Source organism: Chiloscyllium plagiosum, unplaced genomic scaffold (assembly GCF_037043375.1).
Source record: "Chiloscyllium plagiosum isolate Xiang-an unplaced genomic scaffold, Cpla_swu_hap1 HiC_scaffold_17, whole genome shotgun sequence".
In the NCBI taxonomy this organism is placed as follows: Eukaryota; Metazoa; Chordata; class Chondrichthyes; order Orectolobiformes; family Hemiscylliidae; genus Chiloscyllium; species Chiloscyllium plagiosum.
The window spans coordinates 18363619-18386247 of NW_028270155.1; the positions used below are offsets into that span (position 1 = coordinate 18363619).

Here is a 22629-nt window from a genome sequence, read left to right on the forward strand (position 1 = left end):
TCCTAACCTGCGATCTTCTTCCTGACCTCTCTGCCTCCACCCCCACTCTGGCCTATCACCCTCACCTTATCACCCTCACCTTAACCTCTTTCCAATTATCGCATTTCCAATGCCCCTACCCCAAGTCCCTCCTCCCTACCTTTTATCTTAGCCTGCTTGGCACACTTTCCTCATTCCTGAAGAAGTGCTCATGCCCGAAACATCGATTCTCCTGCTCCTTGGATGCTGCCTGACCTGCTTGTGCTTTTCCAGCAACACATTTTCAGCTCTGATCTCCAGCATCTGCAGTCCTCACTTTCTCCTGAAGAATTCACCATCAGGTAAGAAAAGAATTGGGCGCAGCCCTTTCCCATGTGGGAATGACTGGCTGACTATTTGACATTGGAGGTCGCAAAGTGACCTTACAGAGGTTTATAAAATAATGAAGAGTGTAGATAAAGTGAATGGCATATGTCTTTTCCCTAGGGTGGGGGATTTCAAGACCAGGGGGCATATTTTTAAGATGAGAGGAGAAACATTTAAAAAAGACATGAGAGGCAATTTTTTTTACAAAGAGACTGGTTCATGTGGAGTGAACTTCCAGAGGAAATGGTGGATGCACGTACAAGTACTGTACATGAACAGAAAAGGATGCAGGGATGTGGCCTAAACACAGGCAGGTAGAACTAGTCTAATTTAGGATTATGTTCAACATGGACTGGTTGGTCTGAGGGATCTGTTTCTGTGCTGTCTGACAATGACAGTAGCACCATAGTCATGGAGCCCAGAAACGAATGGCCACTTGGTTGAGGTAGCTGATGCTTCCCAGGTACTTCCAGTGGGAATCAGGAGGGAAGCGGAATACATTGGATGTTTGAGAAAGGAATAAAGTTCCTATTGACAATAAATTAGCCATATTCAACTGAAGCATTCTCTTTGTAATGACACAATCTCACCTTTCTCAGGCTAGAAACCCAAGAAGAAGTTGCTCCCTTTCGGCAGTGCAGTTATTGTTTAATAGAGGGAAATGTGGAAGAATACATCAGGAGGTGGAGAAGTCGACGTTTTGGGTGTAGCCCTTCTTTAGCCCTGATGCTGCCTGGTCTGCTGTGTTCTTCCAGCCTCATGCCTGTCTATTTTGGATTCCAGCAACTGCAGTTTTTAAGTCTCTAGACACACTTGCAAAGAGCACGGTTCCAAAAACAGGAAAGAAATAATTGATCTGATCATTCACTTTTAGGCATTGGTTAGGAGATGCATGTTTCCAGGACACACTGCTCTTTTTTAAGATAAGCCACGGGATCCTTCCTATCCACATGACAGTGTCTTTGGGAGGGTCAGTCTAGTTTATGTGTACAAGTCGCTGGAGTGGGGTGTGAACCCATAGCCTTCTGATCGGGGGTTGGGGGGTTGTTGAGGGGGGTGGGAAGGGGGTGGTTGGTGGTGAGGAGGCTGCTTACTGAGTTCCAGGCAGGCTGGTGGTAGCCTGGAGCTATGTTTGGACTGTTTCTTTATTGATGTGGGGGGACAGACGCGGTGACAATATTCCACTGGCTCTGGCTGATTAGCAGCGGCCAAGCGCTGCAATGAGAGCGGTTTCCCCTAACTTTGGACTGCGAATCACGAAGTGAGGGCTGTTTCTGGGAATCTCACTGAACCGCTATGAACGTTTCCTTCCTCTCAGAGCTATGCCTTCACTGTAACCAAACCACTTGTGGTCTGCTGGCTGAATCTTCTCAACAGAAAATGTGTGTATTAGTTTCAACTCACAATGGCTGGTTTGCTGAGATCTTCATGGAAATACTGTACCCTGCCACCAGCACAGTGCAGCCAATGGCCTGGTGGTATCATTGCTGGAATGTTAATCCATGGACCAGCTAATGTTCTGGGCACCTGGGTTCAAATCCCGCTGTGGTACATGGCAGAATGTGAATTCAATCAAAATCTGGAATTAAGAGCCTAATGATGACCACGAAACCGTGGTTGATTGTTGGAAAAACCCATCTGGTTTATGAATGTTCTTCAGGGAAGGACACTGCCATCCTTACCTGGTCTGCTGCATGTCACTCCAGGCTGACAGCAATGCAGTTGACTCTTAACTGCCCTCTGGGATGGGCAATAAATGCAGGCCTCGCCAGCGGCTCCCTCATGAATGAAATAAAATAAATCAGCATTCGTGAGCAAAGGAGGCCGTTTGTCATTTTGATTCGATGTAGGAGAAAGGAGGGAAATAGTTCACCGAGATAGTTTTCCGAGCTGTGGGGGCATCTGAACAGAATACCAAGAGGCCTGGATTGAGTGGATATGGAGAAGATGTTTCCGTCAGCAGGAGACACTAGGACTCAAGCACACAGCCTCAGAGTGAAGGGATGACCCGTTAGAACTGAAATGAGAAGGAATTTCTTCAGCCAGAGGGTGGTGAATCTGTTGAACTCATTGCTCCCGGGGCTGTGGACACCACGCCATTGAGTGTATTTAAGACCGAGATAGATAAGTTCTTAATTGGCAAGGGGGGTCAAGGGTTACAGGGAAAGGCAGAAGAATGGGGTTGGGAAACATATCAGCCAATATCGAAATGGCAAAGGAGACCCAATGGGCTGAATGGCCTAATTATAGAGTCATAGAGATATATAACACAGAAACAGACCCTTGGGTCCAACACGTCCATGCCGACGAGATATCCTAACCCAATCTAGTCTCATTTGTCAGCACTTGACTCATATCCCTCTAAACCCTTCCTATTCTTTTTCCCATGGTCTCGCCATTTGAGTGTTCCGCTTACCTTGAGACCCTTGTGTCTGGGGTATATTTGACCAGGAATGTTGCTCCTGACTGCTGTCCTGCTATAGAACACACCAGACAATTTGAATGTCACGCTCTCCATTGTGAAGCCACATAACCCATGACTCTGCAGAATAGTTACCCCACATTGTACTGGATGTGAATATTTTGGATAACTGAGCTCCCATTCTGTGCTTGTCTTTGTCTCCCTCTGTGGCCCTCCTTAATCTCTGTAATAGCCAGGATGTGGAGGAGCCAGTGTTGCCCTGGGTGGACAAAGTTAAAAATCACACGACACCAGGTTATAGTCCAACAGGTTTATTTGAAAGCACTAGCTTTCGGAGCAGCGCTGGTGTTGTGTGATGTTTAACTCTAATATTCTGCATTCCACTTGGGGGATCTCTGTGTTCCTTCAATTCCAGCCTCTTACACTTCCCTGATTTATCTCCGTCCTCAATTAGCTGTCATTGTTTTCAGTTATTTAGGCCTTATCTTCCAGGATTCCAGCCCTAAACCATTCCCTGTCTCTCTCCTATCTGCCCTCATTGTCAATCCCACTTTTATAGAGGATCTTCAAAACCTAGCCCTTTGACCAAGCTTTTGGTCACTTCGATCATTTTCTTTTGTCACTTGGTGTCAAACTTAGTCTGATCATGCATGTGATGTGCCTTGGCACATTATACTGGGATGAAGGTGCCATACAAATGCGTGTTATTGTAGTCATAGTCTTAGATCTGTAGCTCAGAAAAAAAGGCCCTTCAGCCCATCACGTTTGCACAGCTAACTGTTCTAATCCTATTTCCCAACATTTGGTCTATAGCCTTCTGTGCCTTGGCATTGTAAGTGCGCATCTCAATACTTCATCAATATTATGAGGGTTTCTGCCTGAACCATCCTTACAGGCAATTTCCCACCACCCTCTGGGTGAAAGATCCTTTCCTCACACCCTCTCTAAGCGTCCCGCCCCCTTATCTTACATCTGTGCACACAGTCCTTCAACCCTCCATCAAGTGATAAAGGTCCATTCTGTCTGTGCCCTTCATAATTGTCTGCAGCTAGGGTATTGTGTGCAGCTCTGCAATACCCTCCTTGTATCGTCTTGCAGGATATGGCCATTTCAACAAGTATGTGCTGGGCATGTGATGCCCTGGAACAGGACCCTCACTGAAGTCTGCACCTCAGGAAGCTGGGGACTGAGATGGGAGCTGACTAGAGAAATCCGCTGGTGAAAAACAAAACTCCTTCTACATTAATCTTCCAAAGCTTTGCTGAAATAGCTACCAGGCTCTACTTCATAAACACTGCCCAGTGTATCCGGGTTTGTCTTAACAGTAGAAGCTGTAATTAAATGAGAGTTCAGATGCACCACGGCTCAGAAAATACTCCTTTTCTCATTGTCAGTTTTTTTTTGTGGTTTTATTTGTTTCCTACAGACAGACTCCAACTGATTTCCCAAAATAGAAAGGATAAATATTTTGTTTAAAAAGGAACAGATCCAAGCACATTTAATGATAACTCTTCAGAAACACTCATGAAACACTAAAAACAGAAGTTAACGCAGACAATTGAGGAGCACATTGAAGTCATTTCTAACATTAGACAATTCACAACTTTGAGAAGTTTCGTCTTGTCTGAATGCCGTGAGGCTTGGATGATTGAAATTTGAGGTCTGGCGGGGTCTTTAGTTGTGCGAAGAAAAGGGATAGAGGTGTAGTGGAAGGGTGCTTGTTACTCGCTGGGAGAGCAGACTTGTGTGTGGGTGCACGCTGCTGGGTACGGATGTGATGACTGTGCTGGCAAACGTTGTCGCAAATCGCTCACAATACGTCGAACAGGCTGAGTCACTTTCTGAGAAATCAGAAACCTGGAACTTTAGCCAGGAAGTGGTTGCCTGTGTGGAATTCCATCTGTTTTAGTCCACAGCCTTATCACAAGGAAGACAAGTCTGTATGACGGGAGCTCTCCCCCCCTCCCCAATTCCCCTGAAGGTGTTAAAAAGAGTTCAGCTGGTTCTTTGGCTGGAGCTACTGTAGCTTGTGGTGCGGCACATGCACAGCTCTCGGCTCGATAATGGACTGCAAGGGTCAAAGATGGAAACCTTTTAAACTCGGTAAGTCAGTCGGGGCTTTGAAATGAGTACGTTTGGAGAGGGTGGAGCATTCGCCTTGTGTCAACCAACTGGCCTGCAGCCAGTTCTGACGCTTGTGAACATCTGAACTTGCCGGGGGATTGTAATTTCCTTTGACCAGCCACAGTGCCCTCCTTTCGGTATGTTTCTGTTGCTCAGAGTAGGACGGGGCTGCAGAACTGAATTGGTTTTGTGCTGTGTTCAGGGGGCGTGGTTCATTGTCGAAGTGTTTGAAGGAATGAACTCACACTGTCTGTCCTAGTCAGTGTGAGCTGTCCACTTTTGGACATTGTCATGACATTTTGGTAAGTGTCTTGTTTTTGTTGTTGAGTCCATTCAAATGAAGTTGCTGATCACTGATAAATCAACACAATTTGGCTGCATTTAAAATGTAAACTTGGGGAAAAAATGCTTTCAAAATATTACTTAATATACACAAGTAGTGCAGCTTGATTAATACACACAATGTACATGAAACAAGCATAAATGCTGTCCCCTCCACACTTCACTTCAGCTCTGATGAAGAGTCATCTAGACCTGAAACATTAGCTTGCTCTCTCTGCATAGATGCTGTGATCTCCAAGCACTTTTTGTGTTCAAAACACTTTTCATCGCTGCTTCCGTTGCATTAATTGGATTTGATAAGACTTTATGAAGGAATATACCATCCCACTTGCTTGTTGTAGTGGAGTTTCAAAGTCATTTTCTTTGTTCTGAAGTCGCCTTCGTGACCTTTGAAAACATCCCTGTCATCTCCTGACGCCCACGAGAATCAGTGTAAACTTTAGAGCTGCCTTTGCAAAGGCCTCCAAATGGGCACGATTAGAAAGTGGTAATGGTGATTAATTCGAGTTGAGGGGTTCCAGGGTTTCCAGCCACAACAGTCCTTGCTTAATCAAGTACAACACATTGTGGAGCCCTGAGATGTGCTGAGTGGAATTCATGGTTAAAATTCTGTGCTGAGAAAAAAGCCATTCTAAGCAACTGATGAAGAACCCGACACCTTTTGAAATCCATTGAAGAATAAGCCGGAAGGAGAAGTTTGAAGACTTCTTCAAGGTCTTTTGAGAGGCATTCTGACTGTGCCATGAACAGGCAGGGAAGAGAGGGATAGGGTCTGCATAATGGCAAAAGGTTTTTGGTTCAGAAAGACATATACCAGCGCAGGCTTGGTGGGCCTGTTCCTGTGCTGTACTGTTCTTCGTTCTTTGAAAGAAAGATTTGCACTTACATAGCGCCAGTCACAACATCAGAATCAAAGAATCCCAACAGTGCAGTAAGAGGCCATTCAGCCCCATTGAGTCTGCACCAATGCACTGAAGAGCATCCCACCCAGACCCAACTCTCCCCCCAAACCTGCATAGAGTTTTTAACCCCAGCTAATCTATCTAGCTGGCATATCCCTGGACACTGTAGGCAATTTAGCATGGCCAATTCATCTAACTTGCACATCTTTGGACTATGGGAGGAAACCAGAGCACCCTGAGGAAAGACACAGAGAGAATGTCCCAGAGCAGTTTACGGCCATTTAATTACTCTTGAAGTGTCATTATGGTTGCAATGTTACAAACATGAGAATCAATTCACATACAACAGGATTGCAATGGTGACCAAATCAAAAGCTTTTGTTTAAGGGATAAATATTTAGCTGGATGTTAGGGAGACATCTGATCTTCAAATAGTGCCACGTGACTATCTATCCGGCGAAGGGAGGTGGAGTCTTGGTTTAAAGCTGCATGTGAAACACCCCCTTCCTGAGAGTGCAGTGATCCCTCAGTTCACGTCAGAAGGTTCAGCCAGGTGTTCCTATTCCAGTCCCCTCAGGTCCTGTCACCAATCTGTCTGTTGGTGACTGTGTAAATGATGGTCAACATGGCCTGGAGAAGGAAAGGCCCAATCGCCTTTGATGTCTTCAGGTAATCACATCGAAATGGCCTGTGCTGGTGTGCACCTGGGCCATTGGTAATGTGCTCGAGTATGGGAGGTGGTTAAGCAATAAGCTGGATAGTCCAGAAGCCTGGAATGTGGTGCCAAATGTATCGAGTGGCACGTTCAATCTGTACTGGTTGTGGTGGCTTTATTCACTAATGGGACTTTAGGCCAGCCTTTATTGTTCATCCTTAAGAGGACAATTAAGAGTCAGCCACTTTGCTGTTGGTCTGGAGTCACATGTAGACCAGACTAGGTAAGGATGGCCAGTTACATTCTGTAAAGGACATTGGTGAACCAACTGGGTTTTTCCAACAATCGACAATGGCTTCATGGTCTCTTAATTCTAGATTTTTTGTTTCAAGTTGGTGGACTGTGAAACCTGGTTCCCAGAGCATTACCTGGATCTCTGGAATATTAGTCCCCTAACAATACGACTAGGCCATTACCTCCCCCATTGGGGTCAGTTGCCTTCCCTCATTCTTGATGTGGAGTGTTAGCCCCACATGCCGTACCAAACCATTTGCTTCTCTTTAACAGAAAGAGATCCCGATGGACGCTTGCGTATTTTGACCAATTAACTTAGCTGGGAGAGGTCACACCCAGAAGCTGAGGTCAAGAACCGTCGCCAATTTGTTCCTCCATGATCCAGCAATGTTTGAGCCCAATTGCCGAGCCCCACTGAGGAGCTGCAATAGTTCAGTCAGTAGAGTGTCAGACTTTTCATTTGAGAGTCCAGAGTTTGAGTCCCATCTGTGCAATCTTTGTACAAAGGGGTCCTCTCCTTTTCCATTTGAGATCCAGGGTGGAGAGTACTACACGTGGCAGTCCGGTGCAGTCGCTGATTAAGTTCATTGGGTGCCAGGCCACATGTCATTTTTTTTGTGGCCTGGAGGAAACAGTTTTTCTTTTGTACATTGAATGATTTCATTTGCAGCCATCTTTTAGTTTCTAATGTTTTTTGGTTGTACTTCATTCCCATGCTCCTGATCTATAGGAAACTCATCCCCACCCACCCCTCAGTGAGGGGAGGGGCAGACCTTCATATGGGTCTGCTCCTGGCCCTGGTCAAGATGGTGGCCCGCAGTTCCATACAGCGTGCTGCGGAGGAGCCTGTTCTTTCTGACTGTCTATCCCTCTTTCACTGTTATGTCCATGTTTCGGTGCCCCTGAATAGGGAGTAAATGGTGCTCACTGATAGGGTAGAAGCCTTTCGAGACGAGTGGGCACCGCACGGGCCTGGGTTGCATCGGCTGCCCAGACAGTGTTACTTGAATTTAGTAAGTTTCTGTTTCATTATATAAGTTTCCCTTCAGCTGTTCATTTGTGTTTTATTTCAATAGAGTGCCCCAGCGGGGGCTGCTTCATTATTATTTTTGACTTCTCCATTTTGAAAAAAAGAGTAAAGGGAGCTCACCCCATATCTCACTCTGTTCTGTCCCTATTTTAGGAGCATTTGATTGGGATGGCATAGAGGGAACTTTACTTTCTGTTTAAAAGAGCAGAGAGAGACTTGCTCTGTGTATCTAAGCCCGTGCAATCCCTATCCTCGGAGTGTTTTATTTGGACCTTATGGAGTGAGCTTTATAGAAACGTTAAAAGTAGAGGGTGCATTACCTTCAGTTTAAAGGAGTAGAGGGAGCATTACACTTTCTAACCCAGAGAAAGCTTTAGTTTCAGTTTACTTTCTGTTCAAAAGCACCCCACTGTTGTTCTTTCAAAGAATTTGTAATTTAGCACAGACCTGGGAGTAAATGGGAAGCTGGCTAATTGGTAAGCCTAGTTAGACACTGGAGAATTGCGCTGATGAGTGATGAGTGGTGCAGGGAGAGTGACTCTGTTCAAAGTCCGCCAATGATCTTTGTCACTTTGAGCTTGATGCTGCCATTATTGATCGAGCCCACCAGCCTGCTGCTGTCTCTCCTCTCTGTTTAATCAATGTAGCTGGCAGTTTGATGTGAGATCATAAAGTTTGAAATAGAATTTTCTGAAAACTGGGTCACTGTCAACAAATTGCAGAAGCAGTATGATTTGGCCATGGACTCATTCCTGGAAAATTCCCCAGTTCTTGAGCACGTTGAACAACTGAAAGTGGAGTGGCTGTTGTAGCGATCTCATTGACTGTGAGATTCCTGATTGGAGCTGTTAACCTGGCCGAATCAGGGAGCCCTGGCTGACAGGCGTAACTCGGAGCTTCAGAGAGTCTCTTCATTCTAGGGACTGGCTCTGAGCTGGCTGGCACATGTAAATAAAGGGTGACTTGGTGACAGGACCTCTGTGCAGTTATTTCAGCTATAAAAGCTAAGAGTAAAGTGGGGATTTACGGGAAGAGTTGCAGAGAAAACATCCAAAGGAAGGCAAAGCTACATACCTTTAAAAAGTCACTCATGGGATGTGAGCATCACTGGCTGGGCCAGCATTTATTGCCCGTTCATATTTGCCCTTGAGAAAGTGATGGTGAGCTGCCTTCATGAACCGCCGCAGTCCAGCTCTTGTAAGTCAACCCCCAATGTCACTAGGCTGGAATTCCAGGATTTCAACCTAATAACACTGGAGGAACAGCGATATATTTCCAAGTCAGGATGATGAGTGGCTTGGAGGGGAACTTGCAAGTGCTGGTGTTCCCTTGTATCTGCTGCCCTTGTCCTTGTAAGTGGAAGCAGTTGTGGGTTTGGAAAGTGCTGTCTGAGGAGGTGTTTGCCCTGCTTGAGTTTTCACAGGATTACGTAAAATCATTTGGCCATGCCAGTGTTTATGTTGCTTTCTTCAACTGTTGAAGGTTTCTGCCAAGAGAAGTGGCTATTGAAGGAGTAGGTTAGAGTTTACCTGAATGTTACAGCTACTAGAATAGAATTCCTCCAGCGTGGAAGCAGGCCATTCAGCCCATCGAGTCCGCATTAACCCACCGGAGAGTTTCCTACCTAGACACAGTCCCTAACCTAAAGGCCTGAAACCCTGCATTTCCCCATGGCTAATCCACCTAGCTTGCACATCCCTGGATACTATGGGCAATTTGGCAGTGCCAATCCACTGAACCTGCACATCTTTGAACTGTAGGAAGAAACCGGACCACCTGGAGGAAACCCATGCAAACACAGGGACAATGTGCAAATTTCACAGTGTGGTCACCCAAGGGTGAAGTGGAGCCCACATCCCTGACGCTGTGAGACAGCAGTACTGACCACTGAGCCACTATGCCACCTATTAGGATGGGTACTACTTTGGACCCTGTGAAAAGATCTGTACATAATTGGCGTGGGTCCCTTGAATTATTGAAACCTCAGCTTTTGGGATGGCGGGGGTGCTTTCTGATTGAGGTCAAGTACTTTCCCATGGGAGTGCAGTCCCGGAAGTTGGAAAAGGGGGTGGTGTTGGTGGGCAGACGTCTCGAAATGCACACACCCAACTCTTTGGAAGTTATTTGGAGAACTGTGTTGGAAAAGTCTTGTCACACGTTTGAGCTGTGAAGCAAGCAAGTGCAGGGAAGAACGTAAATGAGACACGATGGCCAACCAAAACGACAAGTGACTCGCGGGAAGAGAATCCCTCACACTGCGCCTACTCCTTATTAGTTCCGTGAATGGGTCATTGTCAGAAGTGTTCCATTGAATTAAACAGGTCGCTCTGCTGTAAGGCACATTTCATTAATGCGAGTTGCTGTAACGCGCTTGATAAACTGGGGACACAGTTTCTAAAGCACAAACTTTTAAAGTGCATATTGGTTATTACACTATTACTGCCCCATTAGTATAAATGGTTCTGCTACTACGCAATTTTCTCATGAGAATGGAACTACCGTGTTGTAGCAGAACTGACTGCAGTCTTGTAACCCATAAAAACAATTATTAATAAATTGCAGCAGTGTACTTGAATTTGTCCATTATTATTCATTTTTTAATTAAATCTTACCTCACTGTTGGTTGTACTGGATCTATCGCGTGGGGTTTTATTATAAGTGGAGAAAGTGAGGTCTGCAGATGCTGGAGATCAGAGCTGGAAATGTGTTGCTGGAAAAGCGCAGCAGGTCAGGCAGCATCCAGGGAACAGGAGAATCGACATTTCGGGCATAAGCCCATTCCTGAAGAAGGGCTTATGCCCGAAACGTCGATTCTCCTGTTCCCTGGATGCTGCCTGACCTGCTGCGCTTTTCCAGCAACACATTTCCAGTTTTATTATAAGTGCCAGTTAGCGCACATTGAGTGCATCATCATCTGCCTGTACTACTTTTCATGTAGCGGGTTGATGGTGGAGTCAACAGAACAATGTGGGTGAGGATGGCCCCAGGTTCTGTGATGTGTTTGTTGCTCCCAGCTGGGGTTGTCTGTCAGCTCAGTTGATAGTTGTTCCTGTCACCACGTTCCATTCCAGAGCAGAATCTCAGCTGGCATTCCTGGAGCAGTACTGAGGTTGTGCTACACTGTCAGAAGTGCCACATTTGGGATGAGATGTTAAGCTGAGGCCTTGTCATTTCTCCTTTGGATGGGTGTTAAAAGATCCCACAGCACCTCTTTGAAGACGAACGAGAGAGTTGTTCCTGGGACGCATCCCAGTTTGTATCCCTTAACCTAAATCGCTTGCAGAAATAAAATTTTGTCATTATCATGTTGCTGTTTGTGGGAGCTCTCCAATATCACAGCACTGGCTGCACTGCTGAAGGACATCAATTGCTGTCAAACTCCTTGCAAAGTGCTGAGGTTGTGAAAGGCACCATCCGCATGAGCAGAGGAGGACGTGCAAGGAGCAACAGTTTTGCCAAAGCCACTATTCAGCACCCATCCTCTGTGGAGTAAACACCATAGCGCCGATTTGTCTGTGTGCTTGAGTAAACTACACGTCTTTTTTATGTTCTCTACATTTTGGAAATTGTAGGTAACTTTGGCTCTGGAGTCCTCCGGGCTTGGGAGATATAATTTTGGTCTGGCTGGGCCTGTGATAGCAGATGTTTTTGATTTTCCTTTAAATCTCAGCTGGATTTCCTGGCTCCTTGGCTAGAGACGGCACCTTGTGTCTGATTGTCCTGCTTGTCAGTCAGCAATACAAAGGTGCAGCAGTGAAAGCGGTAGGAAGACTGAATTCCTTGTTACCTAGAGGAGATTTATTGCTGTGTAAATCCACAGGCGTGGAGTGAAGCCTGTTCTGACTTTCTAGCTCTGTGTCCCTGCAGCTGGTATTGTTTATGAGGCCATTGTGTGGCGACAGCAGAATCCTTCCTGGTGTAAACCCCTGGCACTGCAATCCATCAAAGTAATGAAGCAAAACAGTATGCCAACATAAACATACACACACAGCTCATTGGTTGGCAAAGCCACTGGTTTTAGATTAGATTACATTAGATTAGATTACATTACAATGTGGAAACAGGCCCTTCAGCCCAACAAGTCCACACCGACCCGCCGAAGCGCAACCCACCCATACCCCTACATTTACCTCTTACCTAACACTACGGGCAATTTAGCATGGCCAATTCACCTGACCTGCACATCTTTGGACTGTGGGAGGAAACCGGAGCACCCGGAGGAAACCCACGCAGACACGGGGAGAATGTGCAAACTCCACACAGTCAGTCGCCTGAGGCGGGAATTGAACCCGGGTCTCTGGCGCTGTGAGGCAACAGTGCTAACCACTGTGCCACCGTGCCGCCCCGTGGTGTTTTACACTGTGCCACCGTGCTGCCCCGTGGTGTTTTACAGTTTCCTGTACTCTGCTCTTACCCAAATCAAACTGCGAATCAACTATACATACAAATTAGGAACAGCAGTTGGCCATTCAGCCCTTCAAGCCTGCTGCACCACATTATAAGGTCTGACAGTAGCCTCATTTCTAATTTTGACTGTCTAACCCTGATAGGTTATGACTTCCTTGCCAATCCATCCAACTCAGCCGTTTTTAAAGTCTGATCCTGAGTTCTAGTCTCTCCCACAAGGGGGACTGTCATCTCAGTGTCCAGCCTGCCAACTCTCCAGAGTCTGAATCAGACCACCTCCCATTCTTCTCAACTCCAACAGATAAAGGCTGAACCTGCCCAATCTTTCTTCATAAGACAGCCCCCTTCTCTGAATTGCAATTATATCTTCTTTTCAAGGAAGAAGGCCAGCACTTTCTACACAACTCCAAATCTGGTCTCAGAAATATCCTGTTCAACTATCGGAAAAGCATCCCAAATTATTTGCTACTTCACCTTGCATTGAACAACATAATTCAAATTTTCATTCCTCATCACTTGCTGCAATCACTTACCCCTTTCATACGTAACTCCAGAAACCAAAATGGCCCTCTCTTCATAATCTGCCATTTCTTCACAATCTTACAAGTTAGGATTCTTCTGAGCTCTCCACTCTTCTGTATTCCAAATTGACATTTCTCCATGGACTGACCCCTCTTTATTTTTTCTAAAAATTTGTTCATTGGATGGGCTAGCATTTATTCTCCATCCCGAGAACTGTGTCAGCTTACTCGGCCATTTCAGAGGCCAGTTGAGAATCAACGGTGGGCCTGGAGTCATATGTATGCCAGACCAGGTAAGGATGGCAGATTTCCCTCCCTTAAAGGAGGTTAGTGACCCCATAGACAATGGTTACATTGCCATCATTAGGCGCGCTTTTAACTCCAGACTTTTACTAAGTTGAAATTTCAACATGTGTCATGGTGAGATTGGAATCTAGGTCTGCAAAGCAGTAACCTGGGAGCCTGAATTATTAGTCCAATGACATTACCACTACACGACACCCTCCTGATCACTTTTCACTGCGATAAAATAATTTCATCACTCCCCCTAGGCCTGCATTTTCCTACGGCTGACAGAATTGAAAACCTGGAGTTTGGTGGTGTTAAGGCATTATTTCGTATATTCACTGACCTTTCTTGCCTGCTCCTCCCACATTGTTGGATTCCTGCACTGCGATATTAGCTGTGGTTTAGTGGTTGACACTCCAGCCTGAGTCAGATGTTGATTTAAGACCCAGTCTTGAGAGAGTGCTGTAATGTCAGAGGTGCCACCTTTCCCATGAAACCGAGGCCCTGTTTGTTCTCTCAGATGGACAGTTCAGATCCCATCTGTACAAGAGTTAAAGGAGTTAGCCTCAGTTAAGTTAATCCATCGATAAAAACATTTTGACTAGGTCATTATCACATTGCCGTGTGAGGGATTTGGTTGCTGAATTTAGAACCATAGGATTCCTACAGTGTGGAAGTAGGCCATTCGGCCCATTGAGTACCACTCTCCCTCTGAAGAGAATCCCATCTAGATCCACTCCCTATCCCTGTAATCCCACATTTCCCAATGCTAATCCACTGAGCCTGCACGTCCCTCAATTTAGCATTGCCAGTCCACCTAACCTGCACATATTTGGACTACAAAGGTAGTCACCCACACCGACACAGGGAGAATACGCAAACTCCATACGGATAGTCACCTGAGGTTGGAATCAAACCCGGTTCCCTGGTTCTGTGAGACAGCCGTTCTAACCACTGAGCCACCATGCCACCTCACACATTTCTCACACTTACCCCCCTCACTTGCAGTATGCTTTGGGCCTTTTTGAATCTCTGAAACGTGCCATGCAAATACACTTCTTGCCTTTATGGACCCCCCCCTCCCCCTTTTATTCTTTCTTGGGTTCTGGGATGTCGCTGACAAGACCAGCATTTATTACCCACCCTTGAACTAATTCCTGTTGAAGTGAGTGGCTTGCCTGACCACTTTGGAGGGAGGTTGTGGGTCTGAAGTCACATGTAGGCCAGACCGGGTAAGGTGGCAGATTTCCCTCCCTAAAAGGGCCAATAGTGAACCAGATGGGTTTTTATGATAGTTAATTATCATTTCATGGCACATGACTGAGATCAGCTTTTTATTCCAGCTTTTTATTAAAAATCTTTAATTCCAGACTTTTTCATTAAATTTAAAATTGCACCAGATGCCATGGTGAGACTTCAACCCCACGATCCTCACAACATCAATCTGGGTTTCTGGATTAGTGATTCACTGATCTTACCCACTGCACCACTGTCTGTATAACAATACATTCTGTCTGTAGACTTATCCACTTCAAGGTGAATTTTAGTTTTAAACACTATAATGTGCAAGATATCATTCCTTTTATCATTTCTTCCCCCTCCCCACCCCATTGTTGTGACAATTAGGAATTTGACAATTCTGACTGCAGTGATTAGCTGGTAAGAGAAGGAATTTCTTTTCCAGACTGATCGCAGACAGGTTTCAATGAGCTGCTCCATGCAGAGTTTGTGAACTGAAATGTTGTGAAAGTTTTTTTGTGTTAACTCTGTCAGTATTAGCACAATCTCCGAATCACATCTTAACCACAGTCTGGGACTGTTGATTGAATCTTATCATTGTGATTGTGTGATCCCAATACTGAATTACTTTTCAGCATGAGTTTCCACCCAGTGTGAAACCCTAAGCTTAGAAGCAGCATCAATATATTGATGGCCATTAAGCTCAGGTCGCACTAGTGCTATCCATTCAGAAGTACAGATGAAAGAGAAGTGATTGCCTCCCTGATGTAACTCGATGGAGAATGATAAGATGATCAGTTGGGGAAACGAAGTGTCAAACAGCATGCTGAGCTGCCGAGGAACATCAGTAGTATCCCGGGAAGTTTCTTCGTGGAAATTTACAGCATAATTTGACACAGAGTCACAGGAGGACACATTAGGGCAGAACCAAATGCTTGTTCAAAGAGCTTGTTTTTAACACACTGTTTGTAAGAGAGTGAGATAGAGAGGCTACGGAGGCAGTCCCAGTATTTACTGTCCAAACACTGGAGACATGTTTTCTGTGGCTCTGTGGCAGAGGTGCGCTATTTTTCCTCATCCTCCTCGAACTGTCTGTTGCCTTTGACACGGTCGGCCCCATCAAAATCCTTTAGGGAAAGAAATCTGCTGCCTTTAACCAGTGTGGCCTCAGAATCCACAACAATGTAGTTGCCTCTTAACTTCCTTTTGGAATGGCTTAGCAAGCCACACAGTTGAAGGACAGTTATGGTTGGGCAATAAATGCTGGTCGTGCTAACAATATATAAAATGATCCTCCTCCTCTGTCTCTCCGGTGGTATCCTCAATGGGTGGGACTCCAGTCACTGGGTTCTGTTCCTATCTGTCTCAGCCTACTCACCTGTAATGACTTCTACACTGGCTCCCACACCATTATGTCTGGTGACCCCTCAAAGATTCAATTTCTCAACTATATTTGGCAACATCATCTGAAAAGACCATGTCACTCTGACAATGCATAGCTCAACCTCACCACTGCCATTAGCTTAACAAACTTCTTGTCCATCTTCAAATACTGCAGGAATTTTCTTCAATTAAACATTGGGAAATCCATTGCCTCTAGTTCTCAGTACTCATGTTGTTCCCTTGCAAGTGATTTCCTCCTTCTCCCTGGTAACTGTTCAATTTCAAACTAATTGTCTGCATCCTACGTGAAACAGATTATTGAAACACATGTGGCTGGCTTCCCATGGTTTAGAAGGCATCCAAAACTCTCCTGTCCCTGTCTTTAATCACTCAGTCCAGCTCCCCCATTATCCAGAGGCTGGCCCTTCTACACCAGCTACTGATTCAACAGCTCCGTGGTTTTAAAGTTGTCACACCCTCTTGCTCTTGCTCTCCCTCTTACACTCTCTCCCTCTCACATTCTCTCCCTCACACTCTCTCCCTCTCACACTCTCTCCCTCTCTCATTCTCTCCCTCTCACACTCTCTCCCTCTCACATTCTCTCCCTCACACTCTCTCCCTCTCACACTCTCTCCTTCTCACACTCTCTCCCTCTCACACTCTCTCCCTCTCACACTCTCTCCCTCTCTCATTCTCTCCCTCTCACACTCTCTCCCTCTCTCATTCTCTCCCTCTCACATTCTCTCCCTCCCACACTCTCTCCCTCTCACACTCTCTCCCTCTCACACTCTCTCCCTCTCACACTCTCTCCCTCTCACACTCTCTCCCTCTCACACTCTCTCCCTCTCACACTCTCTCCCTCTCACACTCTCTCCCTCTCACACTCTCTCCCTCTCACACTCTCTCTCTCTCACATTCTCTCCCTCACACTCTCTCCCTCTCGCATTCTCTCCCTCTCACACACTCTCTCTCTCACACTCAGTCTCTCACGAACTTTCTCTCCCTCACAATTTCTCTTTCACTCCCTTATCCTCTTTCACACTCTCCCTCTTACACTCTTTTCCTCTTATACTCTCTCCCTCTCACATTCACTCCCTCTCACACACACTCTCCCTCTCACATTCTCTCCCTCACACTCTCTCCCTCTCACACTCTCTCCCTCTCACACTCTCTCCCTCTCACACTCTCTCCCTCTAACACTCTCTCCCTCTCTCATTCTCTCCCTCTCTCATTCTCTCCCTCTCTCATTCTCTCCCTCTCTCATTCTCTCCCTCTCTCATTCTCTCCCTCTCACATTCTCTCCCTCTCACATTCTCTCCCTCTCACACTCTCTCCCTCTCACACTCTCTCCCTCTCACACTCTCTCCCTCTCACACTCTCTCCCTCTCACACTCTCTCCCTCTCACACTCTCTCCCTCTTACACTCTGTCCCTCTCACACTCTGTCCCTCTCACACTCTGTCCCTCTCACACTCTGTCCCTCTCACACTCTCTCCCTCTCACACTCTCTCCCTCTCACATTCTCTCCCTCTCACACTCTCTCCCTCTCACACTCTCCCTCTCACACTCTCTCCCTCTCACACTCTCTCCCTCTCTCATTCTCTCCCTCACACTCTCTCCCTCACACTCTCTCCCTCTCACACTCTGTCCCTCTCACACTCTGTCCCTCACACACTCTGTCCCTCACACTCTCTCCCTCCCGCACTCTCTCCCTCTCGCATTCTCTCCCTCTCACACACTCTCTCTCTCACACTCAGTCTCTCACGCACTTTCTCTCCCTCACACTTTCTCTTTCACTCCCTTACCCTCTTTCACACTCTCCCTCTTACACTCTTTTCCTCTTATACTCTCTCCCTCTCACATTCACTCCCTCTCACACACACTCTCCCTCACACAGACTCTCTCTCTCACACTCAGTCTCTCACGCACTTTCTCTTCCTCACACTCTCTCTTTCACTCCCTCATGCTCTTTCACGCTCCCTCATTCTCCACCTCTCTCTCTGTCTCCCTCACACTCTCCCACTGTCTCTCACCTATCTCTCTCTTTCACACTGTCTTTCTCACTCTCACACATCCTTGTTTACAAGTTCCTCGATGCCCTTATGTCTCCCTACCTCTTTAATATCCCCCTTCATTCCTCCACCCCTCCCACCCCACCCCATCCACTCCCTGAATTTTTTGACCCTCTCTTGTCTTCCCTGTTTAATTGCTCTAGTCGGTGTCTGTGCCTTTAAGAGTCTGTGATTCTCCACTAGCCCACTGCACTTCTCCCTTTAAGACACTCCTTAAAACCCACTTCTTTGGCCAAATTGTTGCTCAGCTGCCTGAATATCTTCTTACTGAGCTCCGTTAAACTTTCCTTTTGCCTCAGGACAGCTTATTACACTACCGGTGTTTTACAAGATGTGTTCTTTTTGGCTCCGCTAGTTGCATTTCTTGTGCAGAGCCCCATTCCGTGTGGGCCAAGAGGAGGTGGGACTGTGGTAAAGGGAGTCGGAGCCTGCAAATAGAGGAGGAGGGTTTTATTTTGCACCTGCTGAGAATGCTGAAAAGATGTACATTGTTCAGTGTTGTTCTGGCCTCCACAGGTAAGGCCCCGCTGATATTTGCTGAGAGCAGGATAAATTACAAAGTGCTCCAAGGTCAATTTATTTTTCTCTTTCCACCCTGCACACCCCCCTACCCCCACCACACACACATACACACAGACACACACGCACATTCGCTCTCTCTCTCCCTCTCTCACTCTAATAGTTTTGTCCAGTTTCCGCATGTTTTTATTCAAAACTAAGAAGAACCAGGTGGTGACTATTAATTGTCTGAGCACGTAGGTTGGGGTTCTTATGGTGCAGTGGTAGTGTCCCTATCTCTGAGCCAAGAAGCCTAAGTTCAAATCCTCCATTCCAAAGGTGTGTCATAACAACATTTTTGAGCAGATTTAACGTGAGCGGTGTGGACAGACTTGCTATTCATCCTGTCACCACTCCACTCAAACTATTTCCACATATCTGGTGACATTCTTAATTACCTGAAATTATTTTGCCATTACCCCTCTGCCTATATATTCTATATCTGTGTGCTTCCCTCCACCTGATGGAGGAGCAGCACTCCAAAAGCTGGTGATGTGAAATAAACCTGTTCGACTGTAACCTGGTGTCATGGAACTTCTGGCTATGTCCACCCCTGTCCAACAACGGCATCTCCACATCATGGTCCATTGAATATATTCAAGGCCGAGTTTTGATTGACAGGTGAGCTGGGGGCAGGCAGGAGAAAGGGGTCCGAGGTCATAAATCCAATCAGCCATGATTGTATTGAATGGGGAAGCTGTGTGTGTGTGTGTGTGTGTGTGTGTGTGTGTGTGTGCGTGTGTGTGTGTGTGTGTGTGAGATGTACAACAGTATTAAATGACCAGACCCCCCTGAGCAGTTCATTATACTAAACTACAAATTTGGCAAGGTTCCTTGTACACTCACAGAGATGGGAAATAATGGGGGGTTGGGAATGGGGAGAGTTCAAATCATATTTGGAATGACGGGAGAGGCATTGGAGGAGGGAGTGTCATAACCCTCTGGGGTAATGCTGGCCGGAAATGTGTCGTGCTCCCATTCTTCTGTTAAAATCTACCCCGGCGTGTGCTGTGACCAGTTGTGTTTGATGAAGCCTGCAGGATTTCCTGAGAAAGCCTTCTCTTTTTATCAACATACTGTTTTTGGAGTCAATGAGAGAGTCATAACTTCAGGAAAACAGAATTAGTGAGGAGACAGCGGCTTTGGATGAAAGCCAGCTGGCTATCAGGGTCTTGTCAGGGATTGGTGGAGAGAGGGGGATGGTTGATGTTACTGGCAGGAATTTGTATGCACGCCTGAGTTTTGATCCTGTCAGCACAGAAAAAGGGGCATCTTTTTGAATCTGCCACCCTTGTACCCCTTCACCTCACTGCTTATTCATGCTGAGAGGCTCTGGTAGCATGGGTTCAATTCCCACACCATTAAGGTTACCTTGTAACTCTCTCCTTCTCTATCTCTCCTTGCCTGAGGCGTGGTAACCCTAAGGTTAAACCGCCACCAGTCATCTCTCTCTCTCTCTCTGTAATAAGAGAGCAGCCCTCTCATCTGGTAAGATGACAGTACCTTTGCCTTGTCGCAGTATATTGTGAACGCTGCCAGTGATATAGGGCAGTAAGACTGGGCTCTTTATCTGAAAACATCAGAGCAGCGCTCCAAAAGCTTGTACTTCCAAATAAACCTGTTGGACAATAACTTGGTGTTTTGTGATTTTTAACTTTGTCCAACCCAGTCCAACACCAGCTCCTTCACATCACAGAATCCCTAGTCTGGGAGCAGGCCATATTGACCCTCCAAAGAGTATCCCACTCAGACCCACCCTATCCCTGTAACCCTGCATTTCCCATGGCTAATCCACCCAACTTGCACATCCATGGACACTGTAACATGGCTAATCATCTAACATGCACATCTTTGGACTGTGGGAATAACTGGAGCACCTAGAGGAATCCCTTGCAGGGGATTTGCAAACTCCACACAGACAGCCACCTGAGGCTGGAATCAAACCCAGGTCCCTAGCGCTGTCAGGCAGCAGGGCTAACCACTGAACCACCATGCCGCCCATTCCAAGCACCGGGCTTTGGGCTGAATGATGGATTACTCCATTTCAAGACACTACCTGGGCTTTGGGGAAAGGGGTGGTGTGCTTAATGAAACACAAAGAGGCATAGCCTTTGACTTCACTTAGCCTGATGGTCTGTGAATTTATGTATTTCAAATAACAAAGCAGCTGTCAGGCTTTAAGGAGTGATGTTTTGTATCTGTTGACTCCTACAGGTCGTACAGGTTGAGCCACTTTGCTGCACCTCCCAGTCATGGCACCGTGAAACGGCAGGCAGCTTTGGAGGGATCCCCAGAACTGAACTGGTTCCAATGTGAACCACTTTCATATTTGTTAGATTACCTTGTAGTGTGCAGCCTTTATAGCCATCCATTCTGCTATGTTTACAGTTTAACCTTTCATTCGCCAGTACCAGACTGTGTGTTTGAATATAACCTTTTGTTCTCCAGTCATTGTCTGCATTTTTACATCATCTTACACGCTCCACAAACCAACCAGGAGATCAAAGGGTCATTAGGGTCGATGAAAGTGTGGAATTTTGAACAGAAACAATCAGCCACAATCACATTGAATGACAGTAGTTTTGAAGGGCTGAATGACCTACTTATACTCCTGTTTGTTCATTTATTTCCAGCGCCTACACTCTCTAGTAGTGGGTTGTGTTAACATATTCTCCATCCAGTCTCCAGCAGAAAACTGTTTATGTATCAACTCCCCTGTTCTTATCACCTACAACTGGCATTTCAGAAGCCTTTAGATTGATAATCAAATGGTACGATGCACTTCACATGGTAATCAAGTCCAGAGATGGGACCTGAAACTGCAGATTCTAGCCTAAAGGTAGAAACAAGACCATCATATGACTCAAGTAGATGCCCCAATGTTCAGTTCACTTAAGCCTGGGATGGAGAGATTTTTGATCCCTCAGGAAATCAGGGGATACGGGGAGTTGGCAGGAAAATAGTGTTGAAGGCAAAGAGCAGCCAGGTTGGATATAACGACGGAGCAAGCTCAGAGGGCCATGTTGTCAACTCTTTATATTCTCACCTTCTTATGTTTATTGTTCATCATTTAATGAAGTGTTCCGGCAGAAACATCAAATCCAATCAAGATTTTGGGAGACGCTGACGCTGAGATAAAGTCTTAATAGAAAAGCTATTATAAGACACCAGAGAAATTCATCCAATAATTGCCAGCACGAAATAATAATTTTAAAATTCAAAATGTTTTCTTTAAACCCTTCTATTGTACATTGGAAACTTGGAGGAGTGAAAATGTTAATATTTTTAGTGAGCATTTCAAATGATTTGAGAAACATTTGTGTTTTCTTTAATTTGCTCTTTCACGGCATACTTATATTACATGGAAGGCTGGGCATTTATTACTCATTCTGAATTGCTCATGGAGCAGAGTTGGTTGCTGGGCCATTTCAGAGAACAGTTACGAGTTGGCCAGACCAGATAAGGGTGGCAGATTTCTGACCCTGAATCATATTAACAAACCAGTGGATTTTTCCCCCATAAGTGATTATAATTTCATGCTTATTCTGACTGGAATTATCGTTTGCCTTGTGATTTATTTTTGTTGAGTTTAAATCCCACAAGCTGCCATGGTGGGATTTGAACTCCTGTCCCCTGAACATTAGCCTCTGTGTTATCAGGCCAGTGATATTGCTGCTGCACCAGAGTGCTCGGATATAATCGCAGGGTGATGAACCACAACTATAAAATAGCAGCTGTCTTGTTGTCACCCAGTGTGATAGTTTTAGCACTGAAGGTACCGCTTTTTAAAAATAAATTGTCCACGGGATGTGGGCATCATCAACTCAGCAGTTATTTCTCATGGGACAGTTAACAACTAGCCTCATTGGTGTGGGTCTTGAGTCCCACCTAGGCCAGACCTAGTGAAGATAGCAAATTCCTTTGCCTCAGGGGGATTAATTAACCAGACGGACCTGTCCCCTAACAATCAGCATCAGCTTCACACTCATCATAAGATTATTTTTTCCAGATTTCTAAAAATTGAATTTGGGCAGTGTTTGAACTGAGG

At 45.8% G+C, this 22629-nt stretch overlaps 1 protein-coding gene across 6 annotated transcripts in view; it reads left to right on the top strand.

Annotated features, from left to right (window-relative positions):
• Positions 1-22629, top strand: part of gse1b (Gse1 coiled-coil protein b) — a 693846-nt gene that overhangs the window by 355864 nt on the left and 315353 nt on the right. Inside the window, exon 1 of one of the 6 annotated variants that reach the window (XM_043706601.2) lies at positions 4201-4870. The exons of 4 other annotated variants lie outside the window; for them this stretch is intronic. In XM_043706601.2, coding sequence (XP_043562536.1) covers positions 4831-4870 — 40 coding nt within the window. In that variant the 5' untranslated portion in view covers positions 4201-4830. Of the gene's footprint in view, positions 1-4200; positions 4871-4943; positions 5194-22629 lie in introns of those variants that run through there. One more of the 6 variants, XM_043706602.2, reaches the window with a different exon arrangement.